Source organism: Neolamprologus brichardi, chromosome 7 (assembly GCF_056152115.1).
Source record: "Neolamprologus brichardi isolate AB-2024 chromosome 7, ASM5615211v1, whole genome shotgun sequence".
Classification (NCBI taxonomy): domain Eukaryota; kingdom Metazoa; phylum Chordata; class Actinopteri; order Cichliformes; family Cichlidae; genus Neolamprologus; species Neolamprologus brichardi.
Genome location: NC_142110.1, coordinates 5,737,322 through 5,765,093, shown reverse-complemented (window position 1 = coordinate 5,765,093; position 27,772 = coordinate 5,737,322). Strand labels below are relative to the sequence as shown.

Sequence of the window (27,772 nt, the reverse complement as noted above, 5' to 3'; positions counted from 1 at the left end):
ATTTTTAATGGCCAGTGCTCTCTCATTTCCAGCATCTCTGAGACATTGCGACTATATAAGAAAAGGGGAAACTTGCTGAAAAATTTAGACAATTTTATCTCTAAGGTGACCAGTCGATGCGAAAACAAAGTTTTCAAGGACCTCAAAATTTAATCAAAAGACATGCAGGTAACTCATTAATGTAGGTGTCTAAATGAACTTTCAGAGAGAGATGAAATAGCAAAAAACTCACTTGCATGGAAGTTGCCCCAGAAAAAGAAAAGTTTCAAACAAGAAGATCCGAGTATAATTATAGCCTTCCAGTGACACGGGTGTGAACTAGTCATGTGCTATGGGTCTGAACCGGGGATACGGTTGTTTAGCCACAGTAACAGTGGACATTTGTGCAAACCAAAATGCTTTAAGGAAAATAACTTCTTACCAAATCTGAAACATGATGGTGGAAATGACTCAGGGGCTGAACAGTTGACTGCTATTAGTTTTAAATCACATCAAAGACTGCTTAACCTCAGACCCGAACTCTTCCACGGCATGCATTTTTAATTTCTCTTTGATATTTGGGCATAATGGGACCTGATGAATGTAAAAACAAAGAATTACCAGATTTTTTTTTTTTTTTTACCAGAATTTTGTTTCTAAGAAAAATTAGAGCCACATATGAGGATATTTGTTTAAAATTTTGATAGAACAGTAGCAGTATAATGTCCTCGTAAGTGGATATCAGGCCCTTGTAGAGCAAAATTAAGTATTTTGGTCTAAATAACCCAAAATGTGATGTCCACATATGTGGACGCCAGGTCCTAGGAGGTTAAAGATAACGTGAAGCCAGATGAAAATGAAACACAAGCAGAGCTATCAACGGGATTCAGAGGTTCCCTTCAATACAGATTAGCACATCCACCAAGGAATGGTTAAAAGAATAAAATTAGGGCTAATCAAGGAAATTGCCAAAGGCTGAATTTCATTCAAAAAACTTTTTGGTAAAAGATTTAAAGAACTCACAACCCTTTCAACTAAATACACACAGCATGAGACTTTCAATCAATTTTTTCAAAGCCAGAGACACGTAGACAATTATGAAAAATGCATACACAAAGTTATTTCTACTAAAGAGGAAATAGCTTCTGACACCACAGAAATACTTTCTTTTTTGCACAGAAAAAAATGCTATCTGATATTTAATGTTTTTGTTCAATAAACTGTGCAAAAAGCTAAATTTCTCTTGCTCTTGCATAAGCATAGGTCCTATATCGGTAGGAACTACTTCAAATAGGCTATTCAAATAAGTCAGAAATCCAATTCTTATTATTTTTTTATCATTACTTAATAATTTTTTATTATCTGTGATTATAAGTTAAGATGTCACATACACAGGACCTCAACTCCTATTGTGAAGATTTTGCCCAAAATCAACACGTATAATTCTAGAATGTATATATTTATTTTATTTTATTTTATCCTGCTTTGAATACATTAAGCATACTGACAAGGGATAACAGATGCGCCAGTCATCACAGCATAATCAGAAGAAACTGACTGGCTCAAAATTTGATTGCTAATGCTGAATACAAACCATTACAAAGTAAATGTATTTAAATTGCAAAAAAACCCCAAATGCGACGGTGCAAAAATATGCAAAACCCTTTGTTATAACAACTTATTGTTTTTAACTATAAGAAGCACATTTGTAACTAGCTTCCCTACTGATAACTGATTTCCCAGTGTCCCGGTTAACAAGTCCAGCGAGTAAACACTCACAGTAACCACCGTACTACACCGGAACACCTAACGGCATCTGAATAAAATGGGGCCATTAGTTACACCTGTATTTGACAAGTTGGAATGTTTTTTATGGGCTAAATGTGAGCTGAGCAGTGTTCTGCGTCGAGCAGCCATTTCAGCTGCAAGTTGAATTTTACCACTCACAGCTTTGTCGCCACTGTGGTGAGAAAACAGCACATTTCTGGGACTTTGGAGCAAACCTTGAAAAATAACTTTCTCCCTAATACATAAAATATTAAAGGGAGTTTGAACTCCAAATTATATTTTTCATATTTTTTAAAGACCAAAAGAAGTCTAAGGATTTATGTACGAGAGTGTGCAATAAATACTCAGCACAGCTGTGCAATTACACATATCTCTGTATTTAAGAGCATCCCAGTAGACAAGACGACAATTACTGTACATCTGAAGGTCGAGCTAACAAGACATACTAACTGTGTAATTTGTGCTGGAGAACCTTTGGCATGCTGTATCTGTAATATGTGCAGCAGATTCTTTACTGCCCGGCCAATTTCTGTAACTGACATTTGTGCAGTCCAGCTTCCTCTGTCCTCCTTTAGTAGTTTCTCCCCTCTATCCATCTTCCTTGGGTCATTTTCCAGTTCTTTTCCATCTACTTTTTACTTTATTTTTAATCTAATTTAACTGATTTCCCTCCAAGTACAGAGAAAGCGAAATTAATTGTAATACAAAACCAACCCATCCCTGATTTGATATATAAGAAACCACTTATTACGTAAGCTCTTTACATGTAGTTTATGTTTGCCAACCACTCAGCATCAAATTTGCACTACAAAAAGCCCCAAACTTTCTCTCTGCTCTCTATCTCTATCTGAGAAAGACTAATTATTTTTTCTCTCATACTCAGTGTTGCCTCTTAAAGAAAGCTGAGTCTATGGTAAGTAGCTCTGCATCCTCTCGTGGTTTGCAGACATGCGTCTGTTTCGCATGTCAGGCATCTTTAACCTCAGCGACGTATTTTGAGAACCTGCTTTAGCCTTTCTCTTTCTTCCTGAAGCCTCTCTTCCTGAGAGCAAGTCAAACTGACAAAATAGATATGGGCGTGTTTGAGTAGGAGGCTTCCAGATAATAAACTGCGTCAAAACTAATGTCTCTTCAGCTTTCGCCTCCACAGCCCACTTCATCAACTGCACACCTGTTTGGAGATCTCAGATCCACGTGTCGGTCTCATCTATTACCATCTCAGTCCAATAAATAAATAAATAAATAAGAAATCTCCAACTCGCTTCCCTTCATTTGCCTCTAAGAGGTTTTATGCAGCATAGTCATCTGTAAACATGCCTCATTCCCGTTTGTCACCAAGACAACAAGACAGACAAAGAGTAATTAAAATTGCCCCTGCTGCTTTGTGCTTAATGTCCCTGTCAACCCAATATAGCCTCAGAGCCACTTCACAGCAATGTGCTGCCTACATTTGACCCAGGAGCTCTTTTACATTGCCAAGTCACACTGCAAAGTACTGAGCTGAGGTGCAATTCATAAAATTATTCCGCTCACCTGACAGCGAAAATGTACAAAATGGGGAAGCTTTTATTTTTCACAGTGAAGTGCATCACTATTTGGAGGAGTTACAAGCTCAAGTTGTAGAATCACTTGGGCTAAGCCTTTAAAAGTTTGACAAAATTACTGCCACACCAAAGAAGAACATGTCGAAGTACATGACAAGGCAACAGCGACAGAGAGAACACTCTGAACACTTTATAAGTTAAGATTTATTGTATTTGTAATAAGTGCAGACTGCTTCATGCAGACAGCAGATTGGTGCAGTCTTTTAATAAGCTCAACTGGAGGTTTTTCAAAGAGCATATGCTGTGTGAACCATGCTTTTTGTACATATCTGAAAAACACTGAATAGAGAATTATAGTTTTGATATGAATGACACCTGACTGGCTTTCAGATGTCATCATTCAGCCTGTAACTTCTTTGAAATCTGCTCTATTTCAGCACCCATGTAGCAAACTATCAAGCAACTTAGTGGCTGGGCTATTCACTGGTGTCTGCACAAGTTAGTGGAGATGGATAGTAGAGAAAAGCGCAATGAATCTTCATCATAGCCAGTCACTGCTCGTCTCTCGCCCATATACACCCACAGTCCCAAGCTGTTCATTTGTCTTAAAGCTATGATTGTACATCTCAGACCTCATGCTCATTCAGTCCCTTTCCCTGTCCCCCTCCGTGCTTCCATCCATGCTTCTGTCCGTCCATCCAGTCTCTAGACACTCAGAGGGGGGGTGGAAAGGTAATTTATAGCTTATCCCAAGACACGGCATCTACCTCTATTTACAGCACACCCACATTGTTCTGGAGACCCCATCAATATCAGTCAGGTGCGTGGGTTGTAATATCATCTATCTGCAAGTGTCTTGTCAGATCAGAGATGACACGTACCATGGAAAGACACACCAACACCTCTAGTACTGTATACAGAGACATCAAGAATCCCACACACTATAGGATTCCACTCGCTCATACCCTACACACAAAAAGAGAAAAATGGTCTTTGATATACTCTATGATTAAAATTTCACTGTCTGCATGCAATTTATGTCGTGTTCTATGCTGTAAATGATAAAGACTGAAATAACAAAACCTATAAGAAATTCTCCAACATATATAGACGCAATAGGGATACAGAGGAGTATAAATTGGCAAACCCAATAGCTAACAGGTTTGAATCTGATGGCAGGAGAAGGAGATGACTGGCTGCGACAAAGCGGTTGCTCTGGGTCAAGGGTTGTTCTTTCAGTCTTACTCTGTACATCTGTCTCGTCACCTCTGCTTCTTTTACCCTGACATGACGTCTTTCGTCAGATTTTTCTTCTTCTCTCTGTCAGTCACACCAACAGCTAGAGAAAAAAGTGCAAATCCTCTGAACTTACAAGCGTTTCTGCATTGATTTTGCCTAAAATGTAATTTGATTTTCATGTAAGCTTCAATCACACGGAAACATCTGACTAAACTTATAAAACCCAAGAACTTTTTATGTCTTTTTTCGAGCACATTAAGTAATCAGAAGGCTGTCTGGGAAAAGTAAGTGAACTCTAAAAACACATAAAAGCTCCTTTAGCAGCAGCAAAGCTTTTTTTCTAGTCTTTTATGAGACTTGAATAATGATAAGACATTCTGGACCATTCCTTTCACGAAAAAATGTTTCAATTTCAATTTTATTTTGGCTGATGTCTTGATTGAACAGCTCTGTTTGGGTTAAGCCAAACCCTGTCAGTTGGGCTAAGGTTAGTTCATTTCCTTGGCCATTTAAGAAACCTATTATACTGATTTACTTTTGTCTTTTCTTTGCACCTCATAAAACCTCTCCCAAACCTCTGGTTATGGACGGCCGCTCCAGCAGCCTCCAGTAAACTGTTTTTGCTACAATTCCCAACACTAGATGTTGAGGTCCTTAGGCAAGTCGCTCAGGACCAGGATGGTCTGTTGCTTCGCAATTTAGATGTGGTTTTGATATAGGTATGCAATGCTACGACTTTTCAGTTTAATAATGCATTGTACATTCTTGATCGATAGAAAGATAGTATACTATATATTTATTTATTTATGATCACACCTGTTGGATTTGCTGCGAACTCTGCAGGATGCCCACTCTCAAGGAGAGTAGCAACTTTACACCTCCCCCATTGGTCTATTTGAGGACTAGAAGTAATTTTTTCCCCTCACTTTCTCTGTTATGCATCTCTATAATACTAAGGTTTCTATACAGTGCTCTAATTTCCAGTGAAAGTTGTGGCTGAGGCAACGCACCGACAAATCTTCTGGGAAGAGCCGACTTTATCAGTAACAGGGCTCGACAACGCAGTACATTGCACGTATTCCCTTAAATTTAACAGCTGACTTAGCAGAGAGGTTTAGTGACATTTTCCAGCCTGGACTAAACACTTACTTGTTCAATAAACACATGAAAACCGTGTGTCATTACTTCAGTGAGAATGTGCCTATAATTGCAACTTAAGCCCGATTCACATAAAAGCAGCATCACCTCATTTTGTAATAATTACAGAAATGGTCTGTGATCTGAGCCCCATGCAAATCTGCCTTGCCCATAATTTCTAAAGAAAAAAATACAACAACCTCATATTATCCAACATTTTCCCAAACACTGAGGTAATAGTATTTGTCCTATTTAAATTGGCACTCGTGATTTTCATTATTTTGCTTTCCTCCCTCTGTTCTGCTTCATTCTCTCATCACAACACAACTATGGAGGCTGTGTGAGTACATATGAGGTCTCCTGGTAATACCAACCACACACAAGTAGGACTTTAGATGAAGGCTACATCACATTTCATGTGTAATCAATGCAGAAATTCTGGTAAACATAAAGGGTTTACTCACTTTTGTGCAAGTCTACTTGCTCTTTGCCTAGATAAAATGTAGGAGCACAATTTTGCACACAGTATAATGGGTCTTTTACCACATACAGTTGCTTCATTATGGCTCCAGGTGAGCACGAATTCCCCATCTTTTCTGACAAAAAAAAATAAAGTTTTTCTACATGAATAAGTCAGGATATTCAGTGCTTTCACATTTTCATGCTACATTTCACAAAATAGGCATGCGAAATGATTCAAACACTTCAACATGCCTTCTTTCATGTGCTAGCCGCGACTGTACTTTTGTTGTTCTTTGCTATTGCAGCTAAAGATGTTTGGCTTTTGTGTCTTCATGAGTTGACTGCCAAGTTCCAGTTTAATCTCTAAATAACCTATAAACTCTTACATATATCTCATCTGTAAATCAGGCACATGCATTCAGATTAATTACAGTAATATAAAATACTACCTACCTACTGCATGAATCATCTTGACCCAGAGAGTCACTTGCTGCATACAAGCAGCTCTAAACACTCAGATGGAGGGAGGTGAAAAAAGAGATCAGTATAGCAGAATAACCTGAGTTGGCCTCTTCAAACTTTTAATAACTGCCACCTGTGCGTTCTTATATGTTCAAAAAAGAGAACAAAGTAAACAGCAAAGAGTGTTCTTGCCAACAAAATGTGTGAAAAATATTTGTGAAAAGTCTTCTCAATAGGAAGAAATGCACACGACTCAATTCTGCTCCAGAAATATGAACAAAATTGCATTTTTCAAGCAGATTGGTTGATTTCTGGCGAGTCCGTGTGATGGCAGAGAAAAAAGTGGAAAGCAGATGTGACACGTTTGACCTCTGCTCCATTAGTTTCCAGCAGTCAGCCATCTGACAAAAAAGTACAGACTCTCCCTGTGTGGAAGTTTTGGTTTTGTGTCATATGTCCCTGGCTAGTTAGTGTTCGTATCGGGAAGACGCTTAACGATTCTGTCTGTGATATGTGCTAATTAATGTCTGGTGCAAGCTACACTGTTTGCCTTAAAACTCAGTTCACTAGTTTATGACGAGACCTTATCCAGGACTGAGACAACACGGAGAGGGGAAAAGAAGAGATCGCTTTTATATAAAATTTTGGAAGTACAACCACTGCTTGTTAAAGCATACTTGGTGTTTCTTCGCTCAAAAATTGCCCCCACATGTGCCAAAACACTCCTCATCCAACAATTAGTCACTAAACAGTACACGTCTCAGCTTTAATGCATGTTTAGTGTAACAATGATGAGCATTAAATTGACCTTGAATAGAAAATAGGTCTCAAAGGGTCATCTAGCTAATTTAGTTAAACAAATCTTTACCTCTTACACACTGGCATCTAGTCATTTGTTTTCAGTTCTGAACAAGAGTGAGCAAAAGATATGCACTTGTGCTACACCATTGACTCACTGGTTACAATTAACATAGTGCTTCTCCAGACTGGTCAGATGCAAATTGAAAAAGCCAATAAAAATTGGTTTTCTCCCACAAGCTGCCATCTCACAGGAGTCTGAATGGCTACTCTGGATCCATCCCTGCCTCCCAGCCAGCAGCATTGACCCACGTGTCGATATACCTGTAAATTTCTTCTGGCTAAAGTGAGAAAAATCAAGGCAGCAGGTTGTTTAATGACAGAATAAATCCAGGAGGATGTTCAAAGCAATTGACATCCTGACAATACCAGCAGACTCCAACAAAGCACTTCTGTCCACTATTGTAGCGAGATTAATAGCCTGTTTGGTTGTCCCGCTTAAGCCTTTAACTCAGGATAAGACGAAAAACCACCATCTTGTCTTTTGATGGTTTGATGACAGTGCAAGGCATCATAGGAGCATGTGAAATGCAAAATATCTGAAGTACAGCACGACTGAAACTGAACTGATCATTTACCAGCGTGGCAGAGGTCAAATTTGATCTGGGTTTTTAAAGATAATCAAAGCAGTGTGGACAGTAACTGTAGCAGGTTATACTGACAACGGGGCAGTGTCATAATATCACAAAAATAATACTATAATAAAACAAAGAAGTGGTGTTTTAAAGTAAAAGCAGATCGTTTTCTTAAACCTGAAGAATGAGGTGAGGCTGAGACAAAAGGAAATATTATTTAGGCTTAAGAGACTTAGGGATGGGTTATCATATGTGCATGCCTTCCTATAGTCCATCAAAGTAAACATGAAGGCAGCAGGTGGGCAGCAGGTGCATCAATATATTAACTTGCACAAAAAAAAAGGTCTTTGTCAGCTGTGATAACTGCTGAGACTATTTTCTAAGACTAGTTTATCAGACAGACAGAGAAAATAGGGAAATAAAACAAATCCCTCCTTATCAACGTGTCTTTATTTCTTTTGAACAAACGTAATTTTAAATGTTCATAAACACATTTTGTGGATTCTTTGTACATCAGCATAAACAGTGCAACTGAACAGTGGAATTGCTAATCCGGAATCACATATCAAATATGAATGAAGCTTTGTTACACAGTGTCAAAAATCATTTAATAATTATTATCGTTGACAAATAAAATAACAGCCTGTCTTGATTATAATACAGTGTTTATATACCGCTCATAAATACTAAATATGAGTGTGAATATCTCCACTTACACTAAACGCTGATCCCCAATATTCTCTTTATTGTTGAAGATCAGAGACAAAAATTGGTAGGAGTAGAGACAAAGGTGACAAAGAAGTGATGATGAGGCAAATAAAGATCTTTAAAAGAAGAGAAGAAGAAAGTGTGTGACCGTGGATGATGAATCAGACAAAAATCCTGAGAGATCAATCAACAGGCTCCGAGTGTCAGGTTTCTGCCTGGACAGCATGGGGACAGCAGAGATCAATAAGGAGCAAGGCCTCCTGGCTGGTGGCTGGTTCAGCACGGGTGGAAATAGATTATAAACTGAAACACATACTCCAGTTTTCTATTTCAATAAGCAGAGAAATATTAGAGTTAAGGAAGGGAAAATAACAAAACAAACAAAAATGGATATATAATTTCATTTTGATGATGATGACTTATAGCTCATCAGGACTGTCGAGAGAAGCTGATTCAGGAACTTGTGAGATCCCAGCCATCTACGAGAGGAGCGCTCTGTGCTTCCGTCTGATTTATAGAGATGACAATTTCCTTTTCCAGCAGGACTTTGTATTTGTTCAAAAAACTCCTGCATTATTATTACTGAGTTAGCCAACTCATATGATCTGAATCCCACAGAGATGCTATGGTGTATTGTCAAGAGGAAGATGAGAAACACCCGACCCAAAATCACTGCTATGAAAGCAACCTGGGCTTCAGTAACACCTCAGCAGTGTCACAAGACTGACTGTCTTCATCCCACGCTGTACAGATGCAGTAATGTGTACGAATATACATCCTATTCAGAAGCTGGGCATTTTTGCATTTTAAATCTTGTTTGGATTGGATTGGTATTAGAATGTTGTGATCATTTGAGATACTGGATTCCAGATTAGCCATGACTGTCAGTAGGGCTGTGCGATATGACCAAAGTCTCATATCCCGATATAAGACATCTATCGTCCCGATAACGATATAAATCACAAAAATGTAACATTTTCTGTAAATTCTGTGAATCTCGGGCAGCTCGACTTGCGGGAAGTGTTTCCAGCTGCGCGTCATGTAGCTGGAGTCGAGTGTTTTAACAGACGTATGAAACGATACATTTTTAGACATAAGTTGTAACAGCCGCTGTTTTCTTTGTGAGTATTTATTACACGGCGTGCTGCGGGGAAAAGCCTGTTCTAACGTTTGAGTCTAAAGGTTTATTTTTTAGCACCTGGCGACTCTTTTTTTACTTCTCATCCGTAAATAATCTGCTCTTTCACGTGATTCAGTTTATTTTGAAAAGTCACAACAGGATCCTGAGCTTTATTGTGAAAGGCTTATGTGGAACATAAACAAGCGGGCATGCGATGCTGCTACCGTCGTTGTTGCTAACGACAACGCATAAAAACAGGCGCTTGTCCGTCTGTAGTGTGGTTATATTAAATATAAGAGAAAAAGAGAACTTTAAGAAATTAATATAGCCACTACAGCGACCATCAAAACGATGAAAAAATATTGCCGTAAACAGTTTATTTTGCGACGCCACAAAACAAACGATAGCGTAAAATGAAACGATAGACTTTTTTATATCGTCATCTGATATATATGTTATATCGAACAGCCCTAACTGTCAGAAATAATACAAAAAAGGCTTGGAATATTTCACATTGCATTTAATGAATGTCTCTTTGAGTGTATGTCTAGTATATAAACAGAAAATGACCTTGAGTGTCGGTGGTATTAAATGGTACCTGCAAATAAAAGAAACATTGCTAACCTGAACAGCATTTGGTTGCTTGTTCACGGCTTCTCAAGCTTTAAAACTGTGATATTAGCATTTTTGTAAGCTTTACATAATCTGTAGGACTCTACATGAGGGTACATCATTAAGTTAATACATCTTCCCGCATACTGGTGAATGTTTTAAAGGCACTCTTAGATAAAAGAGTGTGGATTCAACGAAAAAGGGGAGAGACACAAGCCGACACCTATGGAAAACTCCTGAAGGGAAAGCTGAAAAGTAAATCAAAACACAAAATCCCCTCCAACTCTTCTGGGATATGGCACTCGCTCTAAATCTGGCAAACAGGGAGTACTGATGAAAGCAGGAACTGTTCCCACAGGGATGCAAATGAATCTTCTCCACCTCTTCCTTAGACCCATAGCAACACAACATGCCCACACCAACAATTTTATTTCAATTACTCACATCGCTCTCTCCCTCCATCCATCCATTCAGCCATCCACCCATCCATGCTACTCTGCTAAGTCTTCTTATCTGCCTCTTGTCAAATAAATTCATGAGCAGTAGGGGATTTGTCAAGAAAGATGAAGAGACGGGTGAATGCTTTGCTTCTGTTGTTTAGCGTTTTTCCAGTGCGGCTCTTATCCCGGCCTTGTTTCTATTGTTAACAGATTCCTTGAGTCTTTATGGGACAGAAAATGGAGGTGTGTGCAGTTTTTGTTTCCCTTCATCAAGTGGCAACAGGAGCAGCACCTGCCTGTTTAATCTAGCAGACACGAACACTGTCTGAGTATAAACCACTATACTAATGACTTCCACTGTGAAGCCATTTACTGTCATCCAGTCATCTAAAAGCACTTAAAACATTAAGCACTTAAACACATTGATGCATTTCCCATCGAAGCCCTTTGACCAGCAGATCGTTCTCTTCTCATACAGCATTATCTGCTAATGCTGGTGTATGACAAGGTTATTATCGTTAACGAAAACTAACGAAATAACGAAAACTAGAAGTGAAAAAACATTTTTGTTAACGGAAATAAAAATAAAAACAAAAACAGGAAAACTAACTAAAACTGGAATGAGTGTTCACAAAACTAACTAAAATTAACTGAATTTATAGCAAAAATGTGTTTAGTTTTCATTGATGTGTGCGTGTCATACAATAGTCAAGGGTGAAAATGAAGTTTAGTTTCCAGGTTTTTTTCTTGCTGTGTCTCATTATGCCAGCAGGTGGCAGCACGTTAGTCGAGTCGTCTGTGTTGCTGCTCCGTCCACGCGCAGAATCATGTCAGGAAAAGTCGGAAGAAAGCGCCAGAGTCCAATTCGGATTACTTTGAATATGACTGTGTTTTGGATAAAGCAAGTGTCTTGTAGTGGAAACAGACAAATTATGAGGGACATTTCTAAAGGAAAAAAATCCCACAAACCTTAAAGTGCACTTGAAAAGCTCACACAAGAAGGCTAACCTAGCTTACCTTGAGAAGGTAAGGGAGCACACTCAACCCTCATCCCCAGAAACAGAAGCTAACCCCAGGCAAGGCAGCGTGATGCATCCCGAGACAACAGGACGGGGATATCTACGTAACTGTGTGAGTCAATTACCTTCAAAAAGTTTATCAATTCACTTGAACCAAAATTACGAACACCCGGTGCTGCAAGAGTTAATAGTCTCATTGGGGCCAAGATATACGTTTTATAGTTGCCTGGTATCAATGGTTGTTCATCTGCCTTTATTTATTTATTTAAAGAACCCATAGGTGGGAATGTGAGTAGTCTGTCTCTGCTTGTTAGCCCTGCGACAGACAGGCGACCTGTCCAGGGTGCAGTATGGTAGCTAGAATAGCAACATACCCAAGGATAAGCAGAAGAGAATGACTGATATGATGAAACTGGGATTTTTGTTACACTTAATTATTGCAAACACGACTAAAACTATAACTGAAACTAATCAAAACTAAACTGAAACTAAGGATTTTCAAAAAATTAAAACTAAACTAAACTAGCAAACAACTGGTAAAAACTAATTAAAACTGATATAAAATTGAAAATCTGAAGTCAAAACTAAATAAAAATAAAAACTAATGAAAATTGCAAAACTATTAAAACCCTGGTGTATGATTAGCTCTGCATCTTATAATACATCAAATTTTTATCTATTGATGGTTGTGGCGGCAGCAGCGTAAACCGAGATACCCAAGCTTGTATCCCCACGGCCTCGTCCTCCGACTTGTGGGACGACACAGAGGCTCGCCAAAGCTCGCCAAGAGAAATAATCTCTCCACCGGCTTGGTTCTACCTGAAGGTCTCCTCCCAGTAGGACATACCCAAGACACCTGACCTCTTTTTACTCAGAAGGAATTGTAGCTAGATGCCCAAACCACCCCAAGTGGCTCCTCCTGAGAGGACTAAAAACTCTTCTAAAATGACCCGTAAGCTGAGCCCATGCAACCATCGGAGAAAACTCAGTTCTGCTGCTTGTTTGGGTTTTTTTTTACGTGTTTAATAAATATTTTTAAATTGGTTATTTAACACCAACATACTATGAAAATTCCATTCAAATCCCAATTTACAGGACTGCTGAAACTATGCTAAACTATGCCTCCTAACTAAAAACTATGCTTTTATACATGGGGATAACTATCTTGTGATGTAGATATTTTATAGAGTGCAAAAACATAAAATAAACAAAGGTTTGCCTCATTGTCAAGCTTGACCAGACTTTTATTGCTGTTGCTTTTTACCTTAATGCTCTTTATAGTCTATGCAAAGCACTTTGAATGGCCTTGTTTTTACTTTATTTGTCTTTAACAGACACTTAACTTCACCTGCCTTTAATATAACCTACCCCACTGAGGAAGACAGGTGGGGATTAGAAGCAGAAACAGAGATAAAGACCAGTCTTATGTCTTATGATCTAATGACCCTCACCCAGCATGGCCCCAGCGTGAAACTGAGCTGTAACAGCAAACAGACAGCCCGAAACAGATTAACACTGACCACTGGTGAAACAAAGCAAGCTGGTGGGAAGTGGAGCGAGTGCAGGAAGAGCGGGAACCTTCTAAAAGGATTGTAGCCAATACCACAGAGTAATTCTTCTCCTCCTCTCTAACTGGGATACAGCAAATGGCAATAAAGCTAAATGCTTTCAAAGCCTAAAAAGGAAGGGGAAAAAACCCCAAAAAACAAAAAGAAGGAAAAGTGATAAATTATTTACATCAGTCTGGGAATGTGGGTATCATACTGAGCTGTCCATTTTGAGATTTTTCCTAAAGCACGAATGCATGTTTGCATGTATATTTCAGTGCATGTGTCCACACATACAGCTGCTGATCTTGACAAACAGGCTTCTACTTTGCTGGCATCTGGTTGTGACAGTGCAGGCCTCGCTGCTGGAGTCCTGCTTTGGAGTTTACTGCAGGCCCACAGCTTGGATTTCAAGCTTCTGTGAACCAACACCAGGCTGACAAATGCCTCAGTCGTAATAGTAAGAATGAGCAAAGGCACTGAAACACCCGCAGGAAAAACAATTCTGGACTGAATCTTTAAATAGCCTCCTATAACGGAGCTGTCAACACTCAGAAATGTGAAAAATGACAGAGAACAATTCATTGTCTGTAGGGTTGCAATCAGTTATGAGAGGCATTATCAGAGGCTTATGGCTACATTAGGGATATGCACTGCTGCATACGGATCGCAACTTTAAAGAGCATCAAATGAAACATCAGTAGAACTATGCTCAGATTTTTTCTGGAATAAATATGTTTTAGTCCTTTAATTGGGATCGATCAAAGAATATACTGAAGGAACAACGTAGTCGCCTTAATCACACATGTTACCATTACATTACATGCAAGCCATGAGATCAGAAATCCAACATCCTCATACAATTTCAGGAAAACATTTTTGTTTTGTTCTCCTCTCTGATTTGTTCCACATTCGATCCGTTGTGTAAGACGGTTGCAGTTATTGTGTTTTGTGACTCATTGTTTCTGTGTCATTCTTATAGAGTTATGATTTAAAAACAAAATACATCTTTTCAGTTTTAAGGTTTTACAGATAAGTGAAAAAAGCAAGTTTATTTACCTAATTTTAAGAGGTATTAAGGACCTGATTATTTTATTATTATGTCCTGATATTTAAAACCTCACGACTGACAGAGGGTGTACTTTTCTTTTACCATGGCCGTATAGAAATCCTCTCTATCTTAGTTTGTTTCTCTTAACCTTCTGCTGCTCAGGCTATCAAGTCCCATTCGTCTTAAGTGCCTTATGAAGTTGCGGGTTCAATAAAAGTTTATACTTTACAGTTTGCTTCCTAGCTCATGTAGTGATAGAAAGGATTTTGCTGTAATAATTCTATTATCTCTCTGTCTCCCATTTGTCTCATTTAGACTGTCAACCTGTAGCTTAACCCCAGAGACTCTGAGTCCTTGATTAAAAAACAAAAATGCAATTAAAGTATTTTGGCGACCGGAGTGACAGCACGCTGGAAAATTGGACGGAAAACAAAGTATGTCAATGTGAGGTCAGGCATCCTTGAGAAGGGTGCTCAAGCTGATGCACCAAATGTCTCATGGGAGATCCATTTCCACTTGGCTAGCTGCAGATTCAATCAGTTGGCAGGAGAGAACTCTTTCAACCAAATGTCAGCGATGATGTCACTGGGTTGCTGCGAATTCATCATCCTGAATCACTGAATCACATCAACTATCCTTTTTAGCATGTGACAACATTTGAAATGCTAAATGTAATGGGTACTTGGGAAAAATAATGGTCATGTGTCACTTTTCAAATGTAAATGTAAAACCGAGCAGTTATGACGCTAATCTCAACGGGTCCATTTACAGATTAAGTGATTAAGTCTAATACCCAGCCAGCACACACAGCCTCGCTTCATCAACGACAAGTTTGTGTCGTGCAGCCGAGTGTGCTGAGTGTCACTGATGATCGAATATGTTTATTTACTAGTCAGTCTATGCTCTCTGCTCCTCATTATTCTCCGGGAAGTCTCCAACTGCCATCACCACCTCCATCCCGTCTCCCATAAACCATCGGCAAGGCCAGAGCAATGTAAGGCAGCCGTATTTACAGCCCCGAAAGCAATTGGAGGTTAACAATGAGGCCTGGCTGCTGCAGTTTATGGGCCGCTGTAAAATTGCCACTATGATTAAAATCTCCGTCAGGTGAAAGACAATGGTGCAGCCCTTTATCTCAACACTCCCATGAAATATCTACTCGCACTCATCCTCCCTTTCTTTCCTCCATGACCTCATTTGCAGGCCCTTACCTTGGCTAACTGGCCTTTTACGGCTCACTGTCTTATTAAAATCTGGGGGAGCGTTCTATAAGTTGTTGGCCTGCCCTTTGTGAAAGTGTGTGTGTTTGACAGTGCATTGTTTGCATAGCAAGAGTGCATGATATTTTTACAGACCTGATATTTTGTGGTGTCTTTCTGATTTACCATTTAAACCTTAACTGTTACAAAAAAGTAACTTTTGACAGTCTTGACTTCCAGCTTGTGACTACCAAACTGTCTCTGCTTTGACAGGCAGAGCAGGTTACACTCAATACAGTGTCATTGAGCTGAATTACGTTTGTCACCTTGCTGTCTCTTTAGTCATCAAATAAAGGGAAAGGGTGAATGAATCCATCATCACACAGTTTGTTTAAAGTGAACTTTTTGTTTGTTAACTTAATGATCAGCATTCTTGAGAAAAAGCTATAAAGCAAAAATCAAAGTGTGGGTTAAACCACCTGGTGGATGGACTTTGGCCATATTACACAAGCAGTGTAAATTCAAAAACCTTCATGTGCACTCAGATAAGACACCACCAGCTGTTTATTGATTCAGAGGTTCCAACCAGAGATGTTCATCCAATTCAGGAGTATGAAACATGAGGCCAAAGGGCCAGAATCGGCCTGGCAAAGACTCCAATCCAGCTAACCGGACAACTTCGGAAAATGTTTAGGTGCATAGATTTTGATGTTTTAACTGTATTATGATAAGAACCACATGCTTACCAATTGATAAAGGATGGCCCACTCCATTCCCCATTACTATTACATTCTACACCAAAGTAATTAAGTAATAATTAAACAACTAAGTGACATCTGTCTGTATGTGGCCAACTGTAAAGTGCAAGCAATATACAATGAGTGAATTGCTTCCAGTATTAATGCCATTCATTCCCCCCCGGACTATGAAAGGCAATTTTGAGTTCTGTTTTGTAACTTTTCATGAGCACTTGGTGGTTGAAAAGATAATACATAGCCAATATAATCTAACTGTAAGCTATATTTACTTGTTGGAAGTGAACTTTCTCACAACAGAGACAGCGGGAAAGTTGTGTTTGTTTTTAGACACGATGTGGGTGTTGTATGTAAAGGATGGCCTACTCCATTCCCCATTACTATTACATTCTACACTATTCTACACATTCATTCTACAAGTACAGCACCAAGCAGGACAGACGAGATCTGCAAAGACTGGTGCGCTCAGCCGAACGCATCATTCAATCAGAGCTCCCTGACCTGCTGTCCATCTACACCAAGCGGTGCAAGTCCAAAGCTAGGAAGATTATGATGGACCTCTCCCATCCCAACAATGGACTCTTCTCACTGTTGAGGTCTGGGAAGCGCTTCCGCTCCCTTAAGGCCAAAACAGAGAGAATGAGGAGGAGCTTCTTCCCCCAGGCTATTCGGGCCCTGAACCAGGTGTAGGACTGGACTCTCACACACATCACATCACCACACGCACCACCACACATTTCCTATAATTTATAATCTTTATAATCTCTTTCTGCTATTTGCACATTTTTTACTGTAAATTTCTAAGTTAATTTGTACATTTTGTAGTAAACCTGTAAATTGTAAATACTGTAAAACTTTTTTCTGTCATTTAATGGTCGGGCATTGCACAGCTACAAGCATTTCACCCCCATGTCATACTGTGTATGGTTGTGTGTGTGTGACAAATAAAATTTGAATTTGAAAGTAATTAAGTAATAATTAAACAACTAAGAGACATCTGGTTGTGACAGAGCAGGTACATACAGTGTTGAATGTTCTGTTTCGCAACTTTTCATGAGCAATTGGTGGTTGAAAAGATAATACATAGCCAATATAATCTAACTGTAAGCCATATTTACTTTACTTGTATGGCTATATTTACTTGTTGGAAGTGAACTTTCTCCCAACAGAGACAGCGGGAAAGTTGTGTTTGTTTTTAGACACGATGTGGGTGTTGTATGTAATCAATACATTATTACAGTATAATAAAATATTGGTATCATCACAGAAATCATTCAGTACAATCCTAGAACGTATAGATAGGGAGTACGATAACATATAATATCTGTATTTCACATATTTACATAATGGCTACTGTATGTGCAGCAGCAACAACAGAAACGAAATTAAAGCGACTCCACGGGAGGAGCTCTCCCAGGTTTCTGCTGTTATATTGCATTTTGCGTGTATGTCATACCATCAGAAACACCATTACTGCAAAAATAAATTTCAGTATTGTGGTATTCTGTATCTCACATCAGTGGCAAGCATGTGACTCAAATATTCATTTACTTTCATACCAATCCAATCTGCTCATCGCTAATGCGTCTCTTTTTTCTCCTTTAGTCTCTTAATTTCTTATGAAGCCTCAGCACTTCCCTTCTTATCAGGTACAAGAGATGAAGGGGTGGGCCCATAAAAGCAATCTGCCAGTGACAGGAATAGCAGGAGGCAGGGCACCGAATCTATATCTTGTTCATTTTAACAACATACACATTCATACACACCCACATGTCCATATACTCTACATTGGAATATGTACGCACCAAGTGGCAAAGAGGAAAAAAATAAAACATCCTTTATGTAACCTCATTCTCATTCTAAAAAGAAAAAGCAAGGCAACCACCTGGAGGCTGCAAATATACAACTACAGGCAGTTTGTGACAGTGGATACATTCATTATAGGTAAAAGCAGGTGGCTGGGAAGATATTATATCTTTTTTTTTTTTTTTTTTTAAAAACACCCTGACTTAGTTTCTATAATTTCCAACCATGACAGACAACTATTGAAACAGATTTTTCATTATTATTAGGGATGCAACGATACCAATTTTTTCAAACCGATACGATACCGATACTTGGATCTGAGTACTTGCCGATACAGAGTACAAAAAACGATACTTCTACCACACACACACACACAAATACAATTAATTGGAAGACACATTTTATTATATTCCCTGTCGATAAAAAATAAAATCTTAATAAAAATGACCACAAAAAAATTTCAAGTGAAAAATAAGCACTTCTGTTTGGAATAAAATAAATACAAATTAGGTTTGCGAATAAAATAAACTTTTAAATTATTGCAGAGTGTCCATATTGTAAACAAACAAACAAAATAATTATTATTAAATAAATAATAAATAAAATAATAATTGGCCCCCTAGTGGCCAATCTAAAAAACTACAACAGAAATGACAAGCCACCCTCTGATTAATGAAATAAGTTGGTATCGGTTCATGGTATCGGTTAACTTTTACGAGTATGAGTACATACACATTTTACAGTATCGGCCCCGATACCCGATACCAGTATCGGTATCGGTGCATCCCTAATTTATTTACAGGGAAGAATATAGTTTTTAAAAAAAGGTGCAAACATTTGCTTCTCAGATCAGATGGTACTTTGACACTCCTCATCTTTACACGTCTCTAGACTCACGTCCTCTTCTTCAGCGTATTCTTCACCCCATCCCTATATACTTGCCCTTAAAAAGTCCAGATAAACACTTTCTGTTTCCTCCGTGCCACCACTCTCTCGATGCATCTGACAGCAACCAAGAGAAACATGAAGCTCATTTACAAGGCCCGTGTGAGGACTGCAGCTTCCTTTTTACTTACACTAACATTCACTAATATCTACGATGCCACTGAGCTCCATCTATCTATCTCTTATCCGGTTGAAAAAAAAACTACACTTCTATATGGCTCTGCTGTGAGAACCTGCAACTAAAACACTGCCCAATTGCAATAAGGTCATTCTATTTTGGTTTAGCTTGTCTATTAATCTTGAGTGCACAAAGCCTTAAGGGATTTTCTCTGTTTTCATCCAAGCCGTTTCATTTTATTGTTTGAAACTTCTGAAATGGCAGCTTTAGTGAGCTATTAGTGCAGCACTAAGCATTAGAAAAGCTGAACAGGAGAGGTAAACAAAAGAGAAAAGACCCATATGCCCATGACCCATATTACAGTTTTTTTTTGTTTTTCTTTTTTAAACACACTACACCTTCTTCTCTCGCACCAACACACACACAGACACACAGACACACTCAGCTTTGACTACCAGGCCTTGAAACACGAACTACAGGTTTGACCTTTGGCAGTGACATTATCTAAATAGGGAAGCGTCCACAGTGGAGCAGCGTAACATGAACTGAAGGTGTCAGTTATGCTGCTTTAGATATTCCTCAAAGATGCCAGTGCTGAATAAGAAGCAAAGACCACACACACACACACACACACACACACACACACACACACACACACACGCACACACACACAGAGGTCAAGCACTGCTGGAACAAAGAGCGGCTAAATGGTCATGTAAATTAATAATGAAGAGAAATGCGGTTATAGAGCCCAACAGGAAAGTCGTACAGGTGAGCCATGTTAACATGCACACACACAAACACAGGTGCACAAACACAAACACTCGAAAGGAGAAAATAATGCTTGCTACAAACAAAGTGGTGTTATAGATAACCATAAATGGAGCTCGTGTACGGCACAGATCGTAAATCCAAATAAGCACCTCCAGCAGCGGGCCATTCCTATCTCTTATATTGCAGTTGTGATGATTTAGTGCATGTTTACAGTCAAAGTATGAACACCGTTCAATTTAAGTAATCATTATTTGAAGCAAACCAAATCTATCAGCTGTCAGTTAGGGGACTTATGACAAAGTGGCGCTATTAAAATTCATGAAGAGCGTGCCATAAACTTTCTTAAACATTTCGGCGACTTCGGCAAAACGCTTACAGTGCAGCTGAATTTTTGAGCTTCAGCGGACAAGACTGACTCACTCTGAGAGCTGCTTTCATTTAACTATTATAAAAGAGGAACCCTAACACCATCAGGAAGGTTTAGAGTTTAGAGGAAGGCGGTTCAGAAAAAGCCCGCCGGCTTCCCTTCACTACTCTTATCGGTGCAAGCACATTTTCTAAAGTCTTCCCTTAAATCGATTTTGAAGACGACTGCATTTTACAGAGCGAGATACATCGTCCTGTTCTTGTGGCCGGGCCTCTCAGCTAGTCGACAGTTGCACAGCAATGTTTTAACAATGTGGATTTTAACTTGAAGTTTAATATTTTTAATATGTCTGAAACTCCTTCTGCAACAATAACCTAAAATCAGCATTTCTGGTAACTACAGAGCACACTGGCATAACATGTGGGAGAAATTTAGATTACAGAGCTGCTTTAGCTCTGACATATTCATATGACATCAGTGTCAATCCACAGAGTGCACAGTGTTTCTATTCTACTACAGTTTCCCAGCTCCTGAACCAATATCATCCTTTATTATTAACCCAAATTCTACTTTCTATTCCATAATTACGTATAGCTTTATTGATTTGTTCCCTTATTTCATCTGTCTGCCTTTATTATTATGGTTTCTTCTTCTTCTTCTTGTTATTATCATGTATTATTTATGTATCTATATCTTTGTAGAGCCTCACAAGTCCAGATAATTCACATCCACATAACCACACACACACACACACACAGGTTTTAATGAAATATGGAGAAATGCATTAATATTTCATATTTTTACCTCCACACTTCGATATGTTGTATATTTGCTGTAACATTTTACAAAATCTGGTGATTTCATTTCAAGCAGTTAAAAGTTAGTACATCAGATTAAGCTACATATGTCTTTATCATCTGCTTTTCAAGGGTTTATACCTCTTCTGGCATAAAACATTCAACACAGTCAGTGAGTATTTAATTACTGCGTATCCGCCTTCAAAGAGTGAGCTGATCCTTTAGCACTTCCGGTAGTTTTATAGATATCTGAGCCTCAGGCAAGATACTGCTTCAGTGGCAAGTGATGGTGTGCAAACCTGGTCAGCTGAGATTTTGAGAGAAGATATTAATAATAAATCGCCTGCCTTAAGGCTAGATGACGAACGGTGACTCCTCTGAGTATTAAATGTCCGTTTTTACAGCTAAAAAAGTTTTGAGTCACCTCCCATTTCTGATTATTTTGTTTCTACTATAAGGAGCCAGACTTTCCTGTCATTTTTTAAGGTGATCTTTAGTAACAGTTTGTCAGGCTTTCTGAAAGTCCTTCAGAGGAGTGATTTACTTTTTGGAGGGAGATGTTAAGCCACTTTATACTGATCTGCTTATTCAAACACAAAAAGGCAACTAACTCAAGTTCTGAACCACTGTTGTGTCTCCACATAACAGAGAAATTACCAATTTTAAATAGTATCTGAGGCACTTTGTTACTGTTGCAGCAACATGTTAATTGCTCTAGTTTCTTTGACATTCCAACAAAGAAACCCCAGTTTGTGTTTTTGCACCAACGAGGTACTAATAGCTAACTGCTTTTAGCAAAAATAGTAAAAAAATTGGCATATCTCAACATGATGTGTAGTGCGTCCTTAAAAAAACATAAGGAAACTGGATAAGTGGTAGAGGTGGGAATCACCATACATCCCACGATACGATATTATCACAATACTTAACGCACGATACGATATTATTGCAATTTTTTAAAATATTTTGCGATATTCAGATTCTGTACATAAAGGTAACTTTTATCAATATTCATTTTATCTAATATCAAAGTCTCACACTCAGTCTTTCTCTCATTTCAGTTTTATTGTTGACAAACTGAACGGTTTGTATTATAGTCTAGTCCAACTTAACTGAACGCAACCATCTGGTACAATTATAGCTATTCTGAACTATGCAATTTATGAAAACTATGCAGCCCCTTCAGCAACTGAAGAATTTGAAAGTAAATTAAAACAAAATATAATTTTACATTAAATAAAAAAGTTTTAAACTTAATTAAAATAAAACATGTCTTAAATTAAAATAAGTAAACTGTCACATTTGGACAGTGAAGGAATGTCAGGATTCTTGCTCAGAAAAAGGATCAACATGCTCTGAAGTCAGAGCACAAAAACCTTTTTTGTAACAAAATATCGATTTCTGCTGTCCCTGTATCGATACATTATTAGCAAACAAAATATCACGATACTACACAGTATCGATTTTTTCTCCCACCCCTAATAAGTGGATATGCCACGATTAAGGGAGGGTAACACGGAGAAAAGCTTGAGGTATGCCGAATTACACGAAAAAAATTGCAAGAAAGTTTCACAAGACTTTGTTGAAGTATTGACTAATATTGACTTTGACCTTGTAAAAACTTTATTTGATCCTTATATACCATTTTTCAATTTGTGTTTGCGTCTCAATAAATCACTGCACCTATTTCCCATGTTCCAAGCAAACCATAAAGAAAGGGCGGGTCGAGACTTCTGCACAGTACTGCTAAAACAAACAAACACAACCTTGTTGCAGTTGCCTGTGAGAAAAGAGAAACTATTACATGGTAGTTTTATGACTCCATAAATGTTCTCAATTCTGTAAGTCCCCAGATGGCTTTCAATCTCTAAAGACCAAATCACCCAAAGTAAGCAGCAGAAAGTACAACGCAAAAGCTGCTTAAAGCCATTTATCCCTTTCCATGGAGAAATTATCGAAATATTTTTTCTTTGTAATCACTCTGCAAAGACTTCAATTCACATTGTAAATAGTACCGCAATGGGTACATATTTGGAGACAACAGTTTATCACATTTATTTTCACAGCAAGAGTTTTTTAAGAGGATTTTTGATAATAGTCCTCATTTGGACCGCGCATGGGGAAAAAAAAAACTGGTTTGTCATTTCAGCAAACAGCTGGAGGAAGTCTACCCCGGAGGTCCCGTACAACTGAAAATTATCTAAAATAAATGAAATTGTCTAAAATTGCTCTACTTTCCTCTAAATAAGACTAGAAGTAAAGAAAAAAAAAGACTAAATATGAGCTTAAGTGTCAGATTATCTCTGCGGCTTACTGCTGCATGTACCAAGTGCTAATGATTCCTGGCTGCGGTCCAACTCTGTCTTATATTTTGCCATTGAAAATAACTCCGACTAATTTCACATCTCTCTGCGTGAAAACTATCAGAGAAATAAATGCTCGAAGAGGAGGTTAGATTGCATAATGTATTCACAATCTAATTTGAGCTGTGGCCTCCCAGAGCTGGAAACATTATTAAAATTCACTGCAGTGGGTGGGGTCAGGAGGCTAAGCTGGAGATGGGCTGGAGTGAAAAAAGAAAACTTTCTAAACAATAAAATCTGATGACAGACGCCTTTATTATTTCGTCTTCAACATCAGCCAGTTTCATGGACGTCTTTACCTGTAAGCGTATTGTCCTGTTTAATTATGTTTAATGTTTTTAATTATAGTAGGAGGGCTTTGTAGCACTGGACTCTTGCAGAATAAAACATGTAATAAGCAGTAGGTGCATAGCAGTCCCCCTGCACATAAGCAACAATCCACATTGCTGCTTAGTCAAAAATGATGTGGGCCGGGTAGGGAGCATGTGATTAGTCATGGGCAACAAATTAATATTCACTCTTGAGTGGTAACACAGAAAATAGGAAAGGCATTAAGAAAGAAACACTCACTCCCGCATCGTCCTCCCTGCTGTCGCTGGTGTCCTCGCTCTTGTGGTGTCCGGCTGAGGAGCGAGTGTCCCTCTTTCGGCTGGCGTCGGTCCCCTCCGTCTGTCTCTCTCCATCTGGACCAAGGGGAAACATGGATATTGCTTAGAAAGACAACGACCGCTATTATCCCAATTTTCAGGTTATTGTCATCCACATTTCCACTTTAATCATCATTAATGGCATCATTGTCATTCAGATTTCTCTCATTATCATCACCGTCATCATCACTGTCGTCAACAATAATTTGAAGCTATCACCCTTTTTTTCTTCCAACTCAGCCTCTCCACTGTCATCAACCCCAGATAAAAGTTCCCAGAGAAAGGCAGATTAAGTGTGAAAAAAAATCGTAATTGGAAAAGCGAAAGGAGACAAGAGGGAAGAATAAAACAGAGTCCAGAGGGGAAATGTGAAGCAGGGGGAATGAAAATGGAGGGGGGGGAGATGGGAAAAAAAGCAAGAGATCGACAAATGGAGAGACAGAGAGAATAGCTTTTGCTGGGAAAGCTAGACTGCGGTCATGCCACCGATGGATTATGGGAGTTTTGCTGCACAATGATGACAGTTGCCTTGGCCAGGAGCGAACAACTGGAACTTAAAACTACTCATTACACATGTGTGTCAGCTTTTGTGTGTCTGTCACAGAGCATATGTTCAAAATTGCCATTTCTCTGCACTGCCAGTAACACGTGCACATGCATGCACACGCGTTGTCACGGATGATCGCACCGCACGACTCAATACAGAGAAGTTACAAGATATTTAGCACTTTATGAGAGCCTGGTTATTTGGAGTTACGAGGACCGAATGGATACTGTAAGGTTTCCTCTGAGGGTTTTCACCTCTATGAGGACTTCATATAAAATAAAAATAAAAAAAAGAGAATCCATACCCAATTCAGTCCAATCTCATTTTATTTGTATTGCCCTGGACTTGATCCCATTTGGCTGACATGGTACATGAATGCACAACACTTCTGCAGCCTGGATGGGCCGCCATAAAAGGTGGCGCCACTGCAATTGACTTGCCAATAAAATGGGAGAAGGAGGGGCCTCGATTGCATTACAGCGAAAGTGGTTCATTACTGTCCGCCTGGCCGGTGTAGCTGCGGCGTATACACGCGCATACATTCACACACACACAAGAATGTGCGCACATGCACACAAGGGATGGAAAGTGATTAAAAGACAGAATGGGGAGAGCGGGTGGTCATAAAGCATAATGAGAGCTAATAGTTTTCCAATATGTCCCCTTAACAATGAGTCTGAGTGGGCTGAACTGGATGCGGGTGGTTGAGGGGTGGTGGGGGGGCTGAGCTGTGGGATGATTGATGCAGTCGAGGAGAAAGGGAAAAGCAGAGAGGTATACTTGTGCTCATACTCCTCATTCATGTACAGAAACGGAAGGGAACAACTGAACTACTACCGAAAAGCAATCCAGGCCGAAAACAGACAGAATAAATAAAAATGTCGCAAAAGTAAAAGTTTTCATCTCTCTAATTCAGCTTGTCCTGCATCCTATCAAAGTCTCGAGCAAACTCCGCAGACTCATTTGGGAGATAATAATAAAAATCAAATCACGTCATTCAACTTCAAAAGCAAAAATGTTCTTTGAAATGTACACAAAAGTAATTCTTTAACTAAAACTATGTGCTGTTATTCAAAGTTGACAGTCACAGAGAGCTGTTTGTGACTGAATTTGTCTGGAAATCATCCTGCCCGTCTCTCTTCATTCCCTCCGCAATCTCACCGATTCTACAGAACTGTAATAAAAATACACTTTGATCTGAAAAATTATCATCTTTTTGTGGAACAAATGAAGCACTGGAGAAAATTACCATGTTCACAATGACTTTCCTTAAATAAACTCTTTTCCCGTCTTTCTCTCCGTGATTGTGTTCCCCTCTAGAATGAAGTGTGCCGAAAACGATTTTTATAACTAATAAATAAATAAAAGAGACACTTCCACAAAATGGACAATAACACAATGACAACTAGTGGAAGCGGAGGAACCTGTAAGTGCCATTTTCATGTCAAACACAGCCACTTGAGCCACAGGAATTGTGCTACGAAAGCCATCACCCCGCAGCAGAACTCGATATGGACAGCCTAAGTACAGCCTCCGGGGTCTATCAAAGCTCCGCCAGATCAAAGAGCAAAGAGCAGCTACGCTAAACCTCATCTCACTTCGAGGCCTACACTGTGGAGTCAAAAATAGAAGGACACTTCAACTTCCAACACTATAACTTGTCAGATGTTGTGAATGCGCATTTCCCTGGTGGGGAGAATGATTTAGAAGGCTGCGATATTAAAATGCCAAGACGTCATGCGGCATTGTAAATAAAAGTATAGCAAGTTACTCAAAAATCACTCCAATGAAAAAACAAAATATCATTTCTTGATCATTTATCCAGCTCTTCATTTTGAAATGTATTTTCGTTCCTCTTCTGAGTAAACAGTGTGTGAGTCACTGCATGAGTCAACTGGCAGCATATCTTTCTGTAACCATTTATCCGAGACTATTAAGAGTAGGCACTGCACCAAGACACTTTTTTCCTTGTCTTGCATCATTTATGTAAGTGATCACCTTAAATGTGAATGTGAATACAGAAATTATTATAAACATTAAACAACAACAACAACAAAAATCATCTTTGAAGCTGAGTGACATAGTTTCAAACCTCACAACGAAGAGCCACCAGAAAGGGAAAAAACATCTAAAGCTGATTTCAATAAATCGTGATTTGCATGCAAAACAAATATCAAAGCAGTACAGTCAAACAGACGGCCAAATCCATTACAGCTTTTCTGAATGCCAACGATAAACAGAGAAAAGATTAACGGCATTAGAGTTACAAAGAAAGAAAATGGAAAGCAGGTGTCAGAAAGCAGGTGACCAACATGAGAAAGCAAACTTCCTCATGAAAAATTATTCATCTTCCAGCCTCTGAAGCAATGCCTTTTAAAATTTGAGAAGAATAATTATCTAAAAAAAAATAGTGTATCTTCACAATAATGTCCATATCTCTATAAGAACTGCCCTATCAAATGAAAAGGAACGTGGAAATTAAGTTTATGCTGATATTTATTACATTATAATTACACTGGGCAGCACGGTGGCACGGTGGTTAGCACTGTTGCCGCACAGCAAGAAGGTCCTGAGTTCAATTCCAACATCTGTGTGGAGTTTGCATGTTCTCCCCGTGTTTGTGTGGGTTCCCTCCGGGTACTCCGGCTTCCTCCCACCGTCCAAAGACATGCAGCTTGTGGGGATAGGTTAATTGGATAATCCAAATTGCCACTAGGTGTGAATGTGAGCGCGAATGGTTGTCTGTCCCTGTGTGTTGGCCCTGCGACAGACTGGCGACCTGTCCAGGGTGTACCCCGCCTCTCGCCCTATGACAGCTGGGATAGGCTCCAGCGCCCCCCGCGACCCTGAAAAGGATAAGCGGAAGCGAATGGATGGATGGATAATTACACTTAAATCCTTTGGGGTCATTTC

General features: G+C 39.0%; 1 protein-coding gene across 1 annotated transcript in view; it reads right to left on the bottom strand.

Moving 5' to 3' along the window:
* The window catches only part of b4galnt4a (beta-1,4-N-acetyl-galactosaminyltransferase 4a), a 178,464-nt gene that overhangs the window by 95,806 nt on the left and 54,886 nt on the right, over window positions 1–27,772 (bottom strand). Inside the window, exon 2 of the mRNA XM_087842937.1 lies at window positions 24,236–24,348. Coding sequence (XP_087699063.1) covers window positions 24,236–24,348 — 113 coding nt within the window. The remainder of the gene's footprint in view (window positions 1–24,235; window positions 24,349–27,772) is intronic.